We start from the raw sequence: 15,355 nt of genomic DNA, 5'->3' as shown, positions 1-15,355 counted from the left end.
TCGCGAAAGGAAGTCGCCGTCCCGAAAAAAAAGGTATGTAGCGGAAGGTTAGACTTACACGAACGCGCACGGCGCAAACTGGAAAATTGGGTCAGAGACCGAAATTTGAAGAATCGAGGCCGTTTTGCGACGCGCTCTCCGCTTTCTTCTCGCTTTTTTTGTTTTAAAGAATTTGCGCATCCAGATATTTGCTAAGATTTTTTATCTTTTCCCTATTTTAGATGTTTACGCATGGAATTTTGGCGAAAAAATTTTCGATTTGCCGTGCATTGCGTGGTACAAGTGCGATCTTGTTCATTTCGCGTTCTTCGTCTAAGCGGGGATACCGGGGGAAACCGTTGGCTGCGAGTAGAATTTTGTCCTTCGCTCGCTCTCTTAACCCAACGAAAAATTCTATTACTCGCGCTTTTTACTTTTGAATCGACATCTCAGGTTAAGTGGAGTATTTTTTGGCTAAATATCAATGATGCGCACCGATAAATGAATAGTGGTGCTTTCGATCTTGTTTAGACCTGCATAAACCTCATTGCCGGCCGGCTGTTTGCGAATCGAAGAGGATTTGTTTTGTGGCATGAAATCTTTCGCAATTGGCGATTAAACTTAAACACTCAGTTGAATTACTTTATTCATTTTAATGTGCGCAACCTTTTTAAACGAATATTTGAACGAAAATCTCATTTTCTTGGGCGCTTTTTCGTAAAAATTCTAGAACGCACTCGTTTTGGTCAAAAACATGGCGGCGGGCGCCGTTTAGAAACTAAAAGTAACGCGCTGGCCGATAAATGTTTGAGTTTTAAAACAAATTCGCACATTTGCATCGAGAAAAACTTTCCGTCTCGGACCGAAGCGCTAGCTGCGTTGGCGCAAAGCAAATAAACACTAAAAGAGGTACTTCGATCTTTGCGTGCGTCAAGTCGTACTCTTTTACAGACTAGATTGCGTCGAGCAAACCACCACAAATTTCCGCTTGACTGAAATGCGCGTCCACTATTTATTACGCACGATCTTTTATTTAAAAGCAGTTTAAGTTTTGATCGAAAATTTCTCTTCTACCAGGTAGGTGCTCATCTCAAGTTAGAATACGGTTTAGATCTCGAAACAGTTGCAAACACTTAGATTTTGCGTCAGGCGCACACACTTCTTATTCAACGCCTCGATGCAATGGCGAATTTTTAACAGCATTTAGATTAAAGAAAAAAAAAACACGCTGGACGCGCATTTCCAATAGAATGCGATCAGATTTTAATTTGCGCATGAATTTTCATTTGGAAGGTTTCTTTAGTGTTATTTTGTTGTTTACATTACTGCACTTCGAGAAACTGCTGATTAGGGGGCGTTCTCCGAAACAAGGTGTTGAAATGACGCATAACTTCCTAATCTCTAGCTTCCTTGAAGCCTTTCTGCCATGTCTCTAGTTTGTGAACATGGGTTATTTTAGTTTTGATCATGTGTGGTGAGATAGGTTATGCCAATGCCTTTTTTTGCAGTATGGACAAAACTAGTATTGTTTTCAGCAAGTGTGGACAGAAATGTTACATTGTTGATAAGAATTGTTTTTGCCTGGTCATCTATTAATGTGAAAGAAACTAACTGAAAGTCATTCAGAAGTGGTAATACTTTTATGTGCTACCCTTTCCTAAAAGCTGTTTTTAATTTGCACCTCCTAGGAATCCAGGAAGTGAATAATATTTCATTCAGCATGCAATGGTCAAAAGGGGTGTCACTTGGAATTTATGGTGGCTCTTGTAACTGAGAGATTTTTGTTTGCTCCAAATTCTCATGGTTGCGTGATTTGATCCTTTGATCTTTACAACCAGTTTAAACCACTGAAAACCTGTCAGCTCGCAGATAAATTGTCTGGTTCCTGGTGATCAATATTTTGTTGAATTAAAGTAAATTAATCAATGACTGGTGTTGCCTTTTACCACCCTTAAATTATATGTGTCACCAAATTCTTTGAAGTGACACCAAAAGTTAAGTATGGTTGTCAAAGAGAAGAATGATTTTTCAATTTAGGCGCTGAAAGAGTCTGGCTATAACACAGAAATTGAACTTGTGCTGAATTGTCCAAAAAATGGTGAATATTTACAACAGTTGTTTTTTCTTTTCTAAAATGTTGCTTCCTGTTTTAGGAAGAACAGTTGTCTCCCCTAAGACCAGCTGTGCCTATCAGGTAACTATACTCTAACTGTAATCTGTGCAAAATATACCTTATTTGCTCAGTATTTTGCAAAAATGGTACATCATTTGGTTAAGTTTGGTACTGACTTCAGCAAGTGAAGTTTAGATGATCTCTCTGGTCAAAACAGCTTTGATGAGGCTAGCCTACTGTAAAATACAATGGCATATATGTTAGTATCTTCATTCGACACAGAAGTGTACAGTTTCTTTACATACGCACACACACACACACACACACACACACACACACACACACATGCGCACATATACATAACTGCAGACAGTACTGTTTCGGCCTTCTGGGCCTCATCAGTGCAGTGCTGATGCTAGGATGGGGGAGAACCGAGACGGTCACCCCAAACGACCTAATCTTTGTGGTATCGTCTAAGCCATGCCAGAGTGCTCAAACTAGAATAAACTAGTGAGCATGTGCAATTGGAACAGCAATGACTCATCCTAGGTAGAGTGCTCAATTTGGACATGAACGCAAAACTTTGTATGCTAAAGAGCTATATAACTGCAGACCGTACTGTTACGGCCTTCTGGGCCTTATCAGTGCAGTGCTGATGCTAGGATGGGGGAGAACCGAGATGGTTACCCCAAATGACCCAACCTTTGTGGTATTGTCTAAGCCATGCCAGAGTGCTCAAACTAGAATAAACTAGTGAGCGTGCGCAATTGCAACAGCAATGACTCATTCTAGTTAGAGTGCTCAATTTGGACATGAAAGCAAAGCTTTGTATGCCAAAGAGCTATATCTAACTGCAGACAGTACTGATGGCATCAGAAAATAAATTTTTGTTTAAGCTATAAAGATATTTTCCTATCAGATGTGTTGAAATAATATTTGATCAGCTAAGAAAATAAGATTTTCAGCTTGTCAACAATACTGAACTGTGATTTTGGTACTGATTGTCCAAGTAGTTAGCATGTTACTCATTCTCTGGTTTTCAAAATAATATCCACCCAATAGGTAATATAGAGTGTTGTCTTGACTAACTAAATTTTCCTGGCTAATTCATAAGGAAATGTGTTGGAGCAGGAAGTGAGAATTGATGAACAATATTTAGAGGGATAAAATGTTTAAGGGGGATTTCAATGATTTTGGTCTCTTAAATGAGCCACCAGACACACAATTTAAGCAAGAAGCAAGGGTAGTCCTGAGAATGACTGGTAGTAGTGGTAGCGACTGACATATCACCAACCTTAGTGGAAGTCATCATCAGAGTTGTGTCGAGTCCTCAGCAGAGTTAAGTTTGACTCTGATGATGACTTTTGCTAAGGTAGGTAGTCAAATATCAGTCGCTACTACTGACAACAGTCCTTCTTTCCTCTACTCTCACCTGAATGTGTTGAGTACATAATCAACTGTTACCTGTACATGTGGGTTCAAACCATTTACCATAGGTACAAAGTTGTTATGATAATAGTACAAAAACTTCCTTAATCTTAAGAGGGCTCCTTCAACCTTTTAATGAACTGCTTCCAGCAGGTCATATTTGTTACCACCTACACCATCGTCAGATCTAGCATCACCCTCTGTCAGTGACCAGGAGAGTGTCAGCGATGATGAACAAGTAAATGACAAACAATCTGTTGTAGAGGAAGAAAAAGAGGAAATCAAGAAAGGTGAGGTGCAAGGGCCTGAGAGACCAATAAAAGTTTGATTGAAATTATTAGATTCAGGAAGTGTGAAAATGTTCATGTGAAACCATCAAGTGTTCCTGTGAAACCAACTCTCACATATTCTTTTTTTTCTTTTTTTTTTTCGGTGGAAGTTTGTCAGTTCAAGTTGTAGTTCAGATCTTGAGCCAGTCACATGGTATTATTTGAGAAAAATCTCAGACAATGGACAATTTCTCTAAAAACTTTTAACTTGAAATGTCCACACATTATGGCTGAAAAGGGAGACAATATGAAGAATAGAAAAATGTCAGATTTTTCTTATTTAACCTCAGTTGTACATAGTGTGGGAGACATGGTGGCCTAATACTTAGTTTACGGGACTTTGAATGTGGGGGTCTGGGTTCAAGACCTGGCAAGGTCACAGAGTTGTCTTCTGAAGGAAGAGTGCCTCTCTCCACCCAGGAGAAAAACATGGGTATTGGAGGACTGTTAGATAACTTCACAGAATACTGCAGTCTACCCCCAAAGGGTATGATTTGATTTACATTAGGGAGAGGATGTGCATAAGGAATTATGGGCTACTTTGCCTCCAAGACATAGCCCACCCATTATGATCATTATCGTTATCTTTGTTGTTTAGTAATCCTTTAAAAGTGCCGTATGGTACAGATATTATAGATGTCTTTACTTCTACAAGTTCTTTATGTAGTGAAACAAATTGAATTAAAAGTAATTGTACAGGTGAGAGTCAATTTGAATTTTCTTGCCATAGGTGTCCCCAAGCAACAACCAAGATGTGATGTATGTGGATTAAGAGCATTCAAGTCTTACCGTTTCATCAGTCGCACCAGTGCACCAATACACTTAAAGAACTTCGTCACCCCAGAGCATGACCGCCTCAGGGTTTGTAAGAGATGCTTCAGCTCAAAGGAGCGTTGCCGACAAAACCTGGCGCTGATATTACTGCGTTCCAAGACCAGCCAGAGGGCTCATCTGCGAACACCTCTTGGGGTCACCTACAATCGTGCCACTAAAGGTATGGATTACATTGCACGGGACCTCAAGAAAAGGTTGAAAAGGCCCTATGAGGACCTCCTCTGTGATGAAACAATGGCTGATGAAGATGAAATGGAAGTAGAAGATGAGAGATTTCTATTAAGTGGTAGCGGAACAAAGAATAAAGAAGGACAATTCCCTAAAGTCATTTTGGCTGAAAATGGGAATTTTAAGCAAGGTGTAGTTACACCACCCTCTCCAGTTAAAAGTGTTGGAATTGTAACAGTGGTGAAACATCATAGTGGAAAATACAATTCTGTACCAAATTGTTTCACGTTGTATGGAGATGTTGATAGCTTAAAGGACGTGGATAAAGCAAGTGAACAAGTTGAGAAACAGAATGAAAATAATGCTCCAGTAAATGTAACAGAAAATCTTGGAAAACTTGTGGATCACAATATTTCACTGCCAACACCTCTGAGTGGATCAGAGAATTCTGAGATAAACAACATCAACAACAAGCTGACGTTTTTGGACCATGCCTATGCGTTACCACCCCCTAAGGGGAAGATGTCACTGTCTCATAATACAATCTCCAAGCCTGTGAAGTCAACTCTTCCAAAGGCTGCCAAAGTGGAGTGTGGTGTTAAACAAGAGCCTCAGAGAAAGCCAGGTAATTGAGTTGTGTGTGTTGTTCTTACCACAAAGAAAAAAAAAACATTAGGTGTGAGATAGCAATTCAAACCGTAGTCAACACTTAAACCTTTAAGATTGATATACATCTAGCGTCTCCCAACACTATCACTCCTGAATAAAATTTTTGGGTAATGAGAACAAATGGAATGATCATAAACTCAAATTAAGCTCTTAATTGTTAAGTAACCTAGAAAATATAAAGAGATAGGTATAGAAAACTTGAACACTAATGATAAGGTAGGTAAGGTAAAGTCTGGCTCATCTGGCCAGTGCTTAACTCCGGTTTCCATAGCATGGAGTGACAGGGAGTATTTTACTCCCCCTCCTGGATGGGGTACTAGTCCATCGCAGGGTTACCCCCCAGCATTAAATTTGCCGGTACCCATTTAAACACCTGGGTGAAGAGAGGCACTGTGAGAGTAAAGTTTCTTGCCTAAGAACACAATACGATGTCCCCAGCCAGGGCTTGAACCTGGACCACTGGAACCAGAGTTGAGGGCACTAACCATGAAGCCACCGCGCCTCCCAATGTCAAGGTGTAAAGGGTTAATAGGGAGACATGGTCAAGAAAGCTGCGAAATATCAAAGACAGGAACATTTGTGCCACAGGTTATGTTTTGAGCTCCCTGACCATACTCAGTCTCTGTTTAAGTACATCCTTCAATTTCTTATTATTTCACTCATTTTTTTTTGAATCTGTAGATGGCCAAACAACCACTTCAGAGAGAACTTGTGGGATAGTCTGCTTTCTGTGCGACAAATTGGTCACAAAATCATACAGCTGTTACAAGAAGGAAAATGCCCCTGATAAAATCAAGCATCTCTTTACTCCTGGAGTGAAGATTATAAAAGTTTGCCGTAAGTGTATGCCTTATAAGAAACCCAAAGAAGCTGACAAGGGGACTGGAGCTTCAAAAGGAAAAGTGAAGGTTGTCAAAGGAAAACTTGCAAAAATTCACTCAGCAAAGCTGATAAAAAATGCCAAAACTATTGGAAAAGTCAACTCTTTGAAGGGAAGGGAGAAACCAAAGGTCACAAGTGTGGAAAAGAACAGTGTCAAGTCACCAGTAAAAGATGACAAGAAAAGAAAAGAGGGCACAAAGGATGAGAAGTTCAAACCTCAACCAGCCTCAAAGAAGTTGTGTACATTGGCTGTACAAACAAAGAAATCTCCATCGCCAAAGGGAATGATGACTAAAGAATATAAGATAGTGAATGTGAAATTTGTGTCAGCTGTGCCAAAGGGTATTCAGGCTATTGTCAAAGGAGAATCAAAGACTGACGGTGGAAAATCGAACAAGGGGTCAAATGTGAGCAGTAAGGCATCATCAGCTTTACAAAAAAGTGATGTACAGAAAAGTGATACGGATTTGACAGAAAAGGCAAACAATAACAGCACAGCTGAAAAAGAAAGTGCCACGGCAAATAAGCTGAAGTCAGTGTCGGTGAAAGTGGATTCTGGAACACAGTCAATGAAGTCAATGATAGGTATCAACAAAGTTAAAGATAAGGAGAGTGGTTCATTGTCACCAAGTGGAGGTGTTTTGAAAGATGATAAAGATTCGTTGATAAGTGACAATGTAGAGTCTCTAGAGATCAGTGATGTTGATGTTTCAGATGTGCCTAAGGAAAGTGAAACAGTTGCAGAAAATGTATCTGCTGACTCAAAAGTAATTGAAGATGATTCTACAATGGATACAGAGGACATTTCAAAAACAAGCTCAAAAGAAAAGAATAGAGGAGAAATGAATTTAAAAATGACTGATAGAGGCAGAGAACCAAGGGTTAAACAGAGTGAAAAAGAAGTAGAAAAACTTGAAGACAGCAAATTGGAATCTAAAAGCCCAGAGGAACTCAAAGAGTCAAAAGAAGCTAAGGAAAAGAGCAAAGACTCTAAAAGCATTCTGGATATTATTATGACAAGGGGAAGACGATCGGCATCACTCTCTCCAGTTGTACTGAGAGGGACAGGTTCTTCTGAAGCTGCATCATCCAGGAAGGGAAGAACTTCAGGGACCCCTGACAGAAAATGTGAGGATAAACAAATAATGCCCACAAGAATGACCCGAAAGAGGCTTGCTTCATTTTCTGAGTCAGAGGCAGACAAAAAAACAGATGAAACTCCTGGTGGCAAAAGGAGGGTTGTTGCTGCGACCTTGCTAGAGAGAATGTCCAGGAAAACTAATGATACACTGTCTTCCTCTAGTACCGCTTCAAGCAAAGTAAAGCAAGAGCATACTTATGCAAAGGAAACCAAAGATGCCAAAGAACCCGAGAAAGAAGGTGAGAACACATTCTAGCAGAAAAAAAAAAGAGAGAGAAACAAACTTTAATCTTTTAACTCCTAAGATCAAATTGTTAATTCTCCCCTCTAGCTGCTACAAATTTCCTTGTGAGTCAGTTATGAGAATTTGTTGTTAAAGGGTTAATATATTAATGCACAAAAGAAAAAGAAAATAATGTAAATTTTTGAGGCCATCTCACATGAGGGGTTTTGTGAGCATAAGTGAGCATGTTAATGGAGTTTGCTCTAGATTATACTAAACAAAGGGAGCTTTTTGTGGGTTGAAATAATACTCTCCAGGATAGATTGTATTCATGAAATTATTGATACACAGGATGAACTTGAGGTATAGAATCTGGAAACATGATTTTGTGTGTATTGGCATCAATGCATGAATGCCCAGAAAACAATTAGGATGACAAAAAAAAAAGGTGACGTAGGATTTATTAGACCATGTACCTGATGTTTTGTTTTTTGGCTTTTATCATCAAGTAAAGGGGCATTCCATGACAAGAAGAAACCAAGTTCCTGTGAAGTGTGCAGGATGCAATGAAAATGTTGTAAAGTCATACAGATGCGTTATGCGTACTGAAGCTCCTTCACACATCAAACCGTTATTTGCCCAGCAGCCAGAAGAGATGCTGCGGATTTGCCGAAAATGTGTGAAGAAAAAGGAAATTGGTAGTGGCAAGATTAGTAACTAAAGCAAAGAATTTTATGTTGTTTCTTAAGTTATCTACAACTCCATGAATTGATAAAAGCAAATGTTTCTGCAAACAGTTTTACTTGTAGTAAATCTAAGTTATTTATCTTCAAGTATTTGACTTACTATAGTGCATCTGATGAAACTGGAGCCATCGCAACAAGAGGTAATTTGTAGGCTGGTTTAAATGTCAGGCAATTTAAACGTAGCTGACACTTTGCTGAATTATATAAATCACCCAACAACCCAATCTTTAACTAATTCTTTTTTTCCCTGCAAATGATGCAGAGGGGAACTATTAGATCTTGTTAGTGAGTAGAAGGCTTGTTTAGAGTTTAGAATCTCCCTTTTCTTTTCACCCTGAGATTAACTGGAAAGTCAAAACACTTCTTTAGTCTTCCTATTTCATTACTACATTTATTTTGTTGTTGTCCATTATGGATGCAGTCATCTTATTTTTAGTATGTAGAAAGAACATCCTGGTCCAAAACATTTTTAAGGATCAGCTTTTGGTGATCCTTTTGGGCCTGTCCACACCTCAGGACAGGAGAAAAATGTACCAAAACAGGTAAATTTGATTCCTTCTTGCTTACATCTAAGACAAACACAAAAACACAGAAGCCTAGAAACTAGGCAAATAATTGTGCTGATATAATTTTTGTGAAGTGCAAACTCTGTGTTTGCTGAATACATGTGGTCAAAGAAGGCACTTATCACGGTTTTTCTCCAAACCAGAGAAAATTTGGAATAGGCAAATCTTAGAAGAAAAAATTTTTAAGTAACACTTTGAAAACCGTTTAAGAGATGACCTTGATTCTTAAGAATACACTGTTTATCATCACCATGTTAGATTTATATGATGAAAAATTTTGGTTAACAAGGAGCTCAATTTCATGCCTGTAACTAGCAAAGAATTCAAAATAATAAAATAAGTTACATATTTTGAGGCTGTAAATTTTAAATGTGCCTGACAAATCAGAGAACTTTAGTATTGTATTATTTGTTTTCCTTGCCGTGTTTGTCAGTTATATACTAGCTGATGCCAAAGTTTGAATGTAATTTAACTGAGATATATGTTTAGTGAATTACAAGAACAAAATAATACATTTTGCTTATGAGAAAGATTGCAGCATATTTTTGTTTTATTTCTTTCCTTTAGCTCTTGTTTACTACAGTACAACACTATCAATACCAGTTGTGGATTCAGTGTATTTTAGCAGGGCTCAAGATCCCCCCCTCCCCTCTTCATTAGACCTATGGGGTTTTCCATTACTTGTCTGACAACAGAATTCTTAAATCAAGGATGTTATGTTAGAACTGGATTTAAAATTTGATATTTGAAAAATCGTTCTCAGCTTATCGAGGCTACAGCATAGAAAAAAAGAAAATTTCTTTGTCCCCTCCCCAATCAAAAATTCCTTACTCAAACCTCTGAATACAACTGCATGCTGAAATGTGCTCTGAGGGAAGAGAAAAGGCAGTGTGAAGAAGATGATAAACATATGTCCCTAAGCTAAGAGAAATTTAATTATACACTTTCTTTCAAAATTTGCCATCACAAAGTTTCTCCACACCCAGCATACTCAACTTCTGGGAGGTGCAGTGGTCTAATGGTCAGTGGACTTTAGCTCAAGAGGCCCGGGTTTTAGACCCACCTGAGTCAATATGTTGTGTTCTTTGGCAAGACACCTTGCTTTCAATGTGCCTCTTCAGGGCACACCTAGTAGTAATATAGTTTATATCTGACTACTTGCAGCCTGAGGTCGAATTAGGAGTACAGTTTAAGGTTGTTAACAGATGTCAGCATATTAGGTGCCTCTGGCAGCTGCTTCAGTCCATCGATCTCACCTTCCCACCCATCCCACCCCAGGGGAGGACATCCATCACACAGTAATCTTGTGTGTGGGAAATTAAAGTCTTCTACCCCAACCCTGCAGGAGACGGGACCTCCATTTATTCGTCCCTATCCGAGAAGACTAGAATATCTGACCTAACTCCTGAAGACAAGAATGACGGTTATTCAACTTGCTTGGACAACGTTAGTGAGGGATTTTGTGGACTGATAGCATAGCCCAGTTCTTTGTTGGTGATTTAACCAGTAATTGGTTGACTTTAAATTTCCCACCTTTTACAACAGAGTGAAAACCCTGATCGGGGCACCCTGCCAGGACAAAAAATAGGAAGCTAACCAATCATTTGTGCATGAAACAAGTTAGTTGCAGTGCAAATCAAGCTTAATCCTCTGACCTTTGTTGGCCTACACTGCCTGTTGGTACAAATTTTTGTCAGCTCTTAAGTTTTTTTCTTTTTTATTGGTTAAATGGACTCAGAGAGTTGTGATGGAAATAGAAAACTTTTAATTGTGTTTAACTTTATTACAACTAAATGTCAAAATATATTTAATAGTCATATTGCAGCAACAAGACATGCATCAAACTGCTATGATCAAACATTTTATAAAACAGTTCATTTTCAAGGGAAGTAACAAATTTGTATCACTCAAATACCCATGCCACCTGATGATGAAAAATTTAAAAAGTATTTCCTTGACCTTACTAATCTACAAAAAAACATCATCATCATCATCATCAACAATGTTGGTTGGTTTGTTATCATAATCTTCCTCACTGTCCTTGTCATGAACAGCTTTCTTTCCTTTCCCCTCATGGGTTCTGAGATGTTTACTCAGATGATCACTTCGGCCAAATGCTTTGTTACAAATAGTACAAGTGTAAGCTTTCTCTTTTGTGTGTATTCTCAAGTGTCGTTGCAGTTCATCTGAACGAGTAAAGCTCTTGCCACAACAACGTGCTCCAGTATTCTAGAAAGAGAGAAATTATTTTTAACTTTCATGATAATGTCATCTCTATCTGCAAATTTAACATGGGAAAGTGTGGGATAATAGATATTATTAAAAACTGGATCATTGGATAATGCAATTCAAGACTTTTTATTGGCTTAGCCATTATGGTATATGAGCCAATATACCAAAATCTACAAATATGGTAAGCGTACGCATCAGCTTAAAATCAAAAGGGAGCTAAAAAATCCAGTTTCTTCTTACAAAATAATAATTTCTTGGGGGCATTTTTAATAAAACAATTATTCCAGTTGCACTTGTTGGATATGAGATGATTATAGCCAGATATGAGATGATTATAGCCAACGAGGCGCTACGCGCCTCGTTGGCTATCTATCATCTCATATCCAACGCTTGCTCGTGAAATGATTGTTAAATAGGTAATGTAGACTGGTACAGGTGATAATTCTATGGGATGAAAATAGAGGCGAAAGATGGGAGATGCAAAAATGACAAAAGGAAAAAGAAAAGAGAGGTTAAACAGGATGAGGGAGAGAAGAATTGAGGAAATTACTCAAAAAATCTAAAATTATTAACGTGCAGGGCATAAGAAAAGGAAAAGGAAATTTCTCAACCAAAAAAAATGCCACAGGTTGATCAGAAGCTGTTGCCAAGTTGGTGGTAAAATGAAGTGGTAAAATGATGGGGTTCTGCCCCACTTCTGTATAAATAAGCTTACCCAGTTACAAACAAAAGGTCTCTCTCCTTTGTGCCAGCGTAGATGAGCCTTCAAGTGTGATGTTTTCCCATAAACCTGCATGAAAAACAGGAAACTTAAGGATGATGTTCAACATACCTTGGCCAAAACAAGGTTTTCATGACTTATATATAATAGCATGGAGATCAAAAAGCATTCACCAAGTAATTTGACATCTAAGAGGTTGCAGTGATAAAATATCATACCAGTAAGAAATGCTTAACCACTGTTGACATATATATTGGCCTGATGGTACTTTTGTTTGATTCCTGACAGTGTGTATAAAATGACAGTGGCTGTTTTCAGACAGAGAACTCCTGATTAACACTGGCATGTCACAATGAAAGGCAGGACATCATATAACCGTTCCTTCAGTTAACAGCAGAAGTACACTTTGCAGCTATAATTAAACCAAGATAAACAACCCCTTTTCTGTAACTGAATTTTCATACTATTGAGTACCTTGCCACATCCAGGATAGTGACAACTATGCGACCTTTGCTGCACATTTCCAGTTCCACTGTTCAGCCCATTGAGACAGTTTGGACAAACGCAATGAGAACGCCTCTTGTTAACAACTTCATTTCTGAGTCCTAGGAATGAATCATCTCAGAATTAACAACAAAAGTGCAGATGTTTAGGAGATGGAAGAAGAATTCGACATGGACAGCGAAGATGATGACAAACGCTGATGACAATGAAGACTTCTGTGTAAACACATTAAATCTAACAAACGGCTCCTTTAGGAGCCACCACATTCTCAAAAGTTAATAACAAATGATTGCATATTGTGTTTCTTTACTTTAGCTTGGCTTATAAGTAAATACATTCCAATTTACTAGAGTTTCCATGTGTTGGAAAAAAATTTTTTTTGGAAAACTTTCGGCTATAAGCAAAGACCCCCTCTAGTGCCCAAATTTTAATCCACTTCAGTTTTAATTTGTGTAAAAATTGCTTGGCTTATAGTTGAATAAATGTAGTAATTGCAAAGGGTAAAAGCATTCCTAATTTTTACTCACCCTCAAATCTTTGATTCTTTTTTCCAGTCATAATGTTTCCGTGGTCAGGATGAATCTTGGCGACCAAATTGGAAAGGTTTGCAATGGGAGATGATGGATCTCCCTCCAATAATGCCTCAACCAGCCCTCCCTTGTTTCTTGCCTTGACAGTGTTTTGGTTAGAAGAACTCCGCCAGGTTTTTGTTTGGGTTAGTGGTTCTTCTTTAAAACTGTATTTTTCATCTTTATTTTCACTGGTTTGAGATCTACATTGTCCAAAGATCTTTATTGGATTGATGGGTGTCAGTTCAATGCATTCCATGCTACCCTTACCACTACGACTCATCTGATAGGGATTAATCATGCCAGTTCTGGGAATGGAAAACTCTCTAGGAGTTATCTGACCTTGGTTGGAAAAATCCACATTTTCTGAATGTTTCCCCATCAAAACACAAGAATTTTCAGGTAGAGAGTAGTCTGCACTTCTCATTTTCTCCTCATTCTTCATTGCACACGAATTGAGAGTTTCATATCTTTCTTTACGAAATGTCATCTTATTTTCAGACCCAATCCACTGACACAATCTTTTGTCATCTGTTATGTAATTCTCACTCTGCAGAGCTGGGGTTATGTCCAATATTTCACTATTCCACCTTTCTAAACAGCTGTTGGTCTCAGCAGGAGACTCGTGACTTGCTGGAAATGGCTTGAAATTTCCTTCTGGAAGGAAATCTGATTTAAACTGCCAATTTGAGGGCCCAGTACTAGCAGAGCCACTATTGGAACAGAAATAACCACGGTTAATCTGATTGGCACAAGAGTTTACCTTAGACTTCATTGTTGCCACAGGAATATTTGGTGGTGCATTTGGCCTGTAACCAACCACATTCTGTTTGTCCAGCACCTCACCATAACAATGGGGATGCTGCAGTGGATGTTCCAAATAAGCATCTTGACAACAGCATGACACTTTATCACAGCTGCATGGAGAAAGTGGACATGAAATATCCACACGGATACTCACAGTTGGACATAATGACTGATTGAAATGGCTCACTACCTTGCTTGGTGTACCTTGGTATGCACTCTTGGAAAATCTCATACTTTCATGAAGACTCGACTGTAATTCTTGTTTCCATGGAAATACACTTTGTGTGCATGAGTTGAGTGTTGCATCCTTGAGCTTACAACCTCTTGGCATGTTGGATGCCCCTGGTGTCATATTCCTTTCATGGCCTTCACGTGCAAAGACATCCAGTCTATCATTATACAAGCATTGTCTTGAACTTGGTGTTACTATGGGACCACTGACATTAGGATAATGTGTCAATGCATTGTCACGATTGGTAGCTGAACAAGATGAAGACACACTACCATAAGCTGCACTGCTTTCATACAGTTTGCTAGGGTAGATAAACTGTGTTTCATGTGCAATTTCAGGGATGTACGTTTGAAAATCCTCGTAGCAAGCCCGTTCAAAACTTGACATTTGACGACTCCCAGAAGCAACGTTTGACTTCAGTACACCATGACACTCGCTCGTGGAATCAATCTTCGAGAACTGATCACAGGTCGATAAAACTTTAACTACTGGTTCGTATTGCTCCCTATGAAAAGAAGAGAACGTACTTTTACAAAAACTGTGCCCGATAATCGCGTTTTTCCTGCAAGATTTCTCTATTCTTGACGCCAAGAGAGAAATGCCTTCACACCCGAGTTCATTTGGAACGTACTTTCTAGGTAATTCCATCACTGTCGCGGTTTAAAGTACCAGGAAAGTTACCAAACTATACCCAAACTATTTAAAAAATTACCACTGTGTTCCGTAAACGTTTTAAAGGAGGATACCATCCGAAAACCGTTGTTACTGATACAATTTTTTTGCTGTAGCTACTAAAATATTTTTGCTCGAGCTGACTTACTAATTCAAACGCCAAAACTAAGAATTAATCCTAGGCTTTGTTAAAATGTACTCTAAGATCTCTGATTCTGTGCAAATGAAGTCTTGAAAGCACATTAAGACAATGTGTCCATTGTTTTAGTAGCTTACCTTGAAAATTTCTCTTTACACAGCGTTTTAACAATGGCGGAATCAGTGCATCGCGTCCCATGTGAATTAGCTTAGGTTGTGGAGAGTAATTAAGTGCCACTAGATTATGTGACGTCTGGGAAAAATATAATGAGCTTGATCTACAACAAAATGAGACAATTCAATGAAACCGTTTCTAACGCACAGATGTGTATGGGCTTCAATACTTTGCCCGAGCGTCAGTTCAATCACTCAATCGCGTGCAAATCTCGCGGGAATTGACTT

At 38.7% G+C, this 15,355-nt stretch overlaps 2 protein-coding genes across 3 annotated transcripts in view; one reads left to right on the top strand and one right to left on the bottom strand.

Moving 5' to 3' along the window:
* LOC111336789 (uncharacterized) overlaps positions 1-9,608 on the top strand; it is a 9,938-nt gene extending 330 nt beyond the window's left edge. The window contains exons 2-7 of one of the 2 annotated variants that reach the window (XM_022942946.2): positions 1-33; positions 2,133-2,173; positions 3,674-3,810; positions 4,580-5,476; positions 6,202-7,782; positions 8,276-9,608. The exon at positions 1-33 is cut by the window's left edge and continues 46 nt beyond it. In XM_022942946.2, the coding sequence (XP_022798681.2) occupies positions 1-33; positions 2,133-2,173; positions 3,674-3,810; positions 4,580-5,476; positions 6,202-7,782; positions 8,276-8,487 (2,901 nt within the window). In that variant the 3' untranslated portion in view covers positions 8,488-9,608. Of the gene's footprint in view, positions 34-2,132; positions 2,174-3,670; positions 3,811-4,579; positions 5,477-6,201; positions 7,783-8,275 lie in introns of both variants that reach the window. The other variant, XM_022942945.2, reaches the window with a different exon arrangement.
* A 1,212-nt stretch (positions 9,609-10,820) lies between these two features.
* LOC111336803 (uncharacterized) lies at positions 10,821-15,355 on the bottom strand. Its single transcript, XM_022942963.2, has 5 exons — positions 15,092-15,355; positions 13,063-14,648; positions 12,506-12,636; positions 12,026-12,100; positions 10,821-11,307 (listed from the first exon to the last, which is right to left on the bottom strand). Exons 2-5 carry the CDS (start codon positions 14,528-14,530, stop codon positions 11,047-11,049), a joined length of 1,935 nt encoding a protein of 644 aa, XP_022798698.2. The 5' UTR covers positions 14,531-14,648; positions 15,092-15,355; the 3' UTR covers positions 10,821-11,046.

This window comes from Stylophora pistillata, chromosome 13 (genome assembly GCF_964205215.1).
Source record: "Stylophora pistillata chromosome 13, jaStyPist1.2, whole genome shotgun sequence".
Taxonomy (NCBI): Eukaryota; Metazoa; Cnidaria; class Anthozoa; order Scleractinia; family Pocilloporidae; genus Stylophora; species Stylophora pistillata.
The sequence above is the reverse complement of the archived record's forward strand: the minus strand, read 5'-3'. Positions and strand labels throughout refer to the sequence as shown.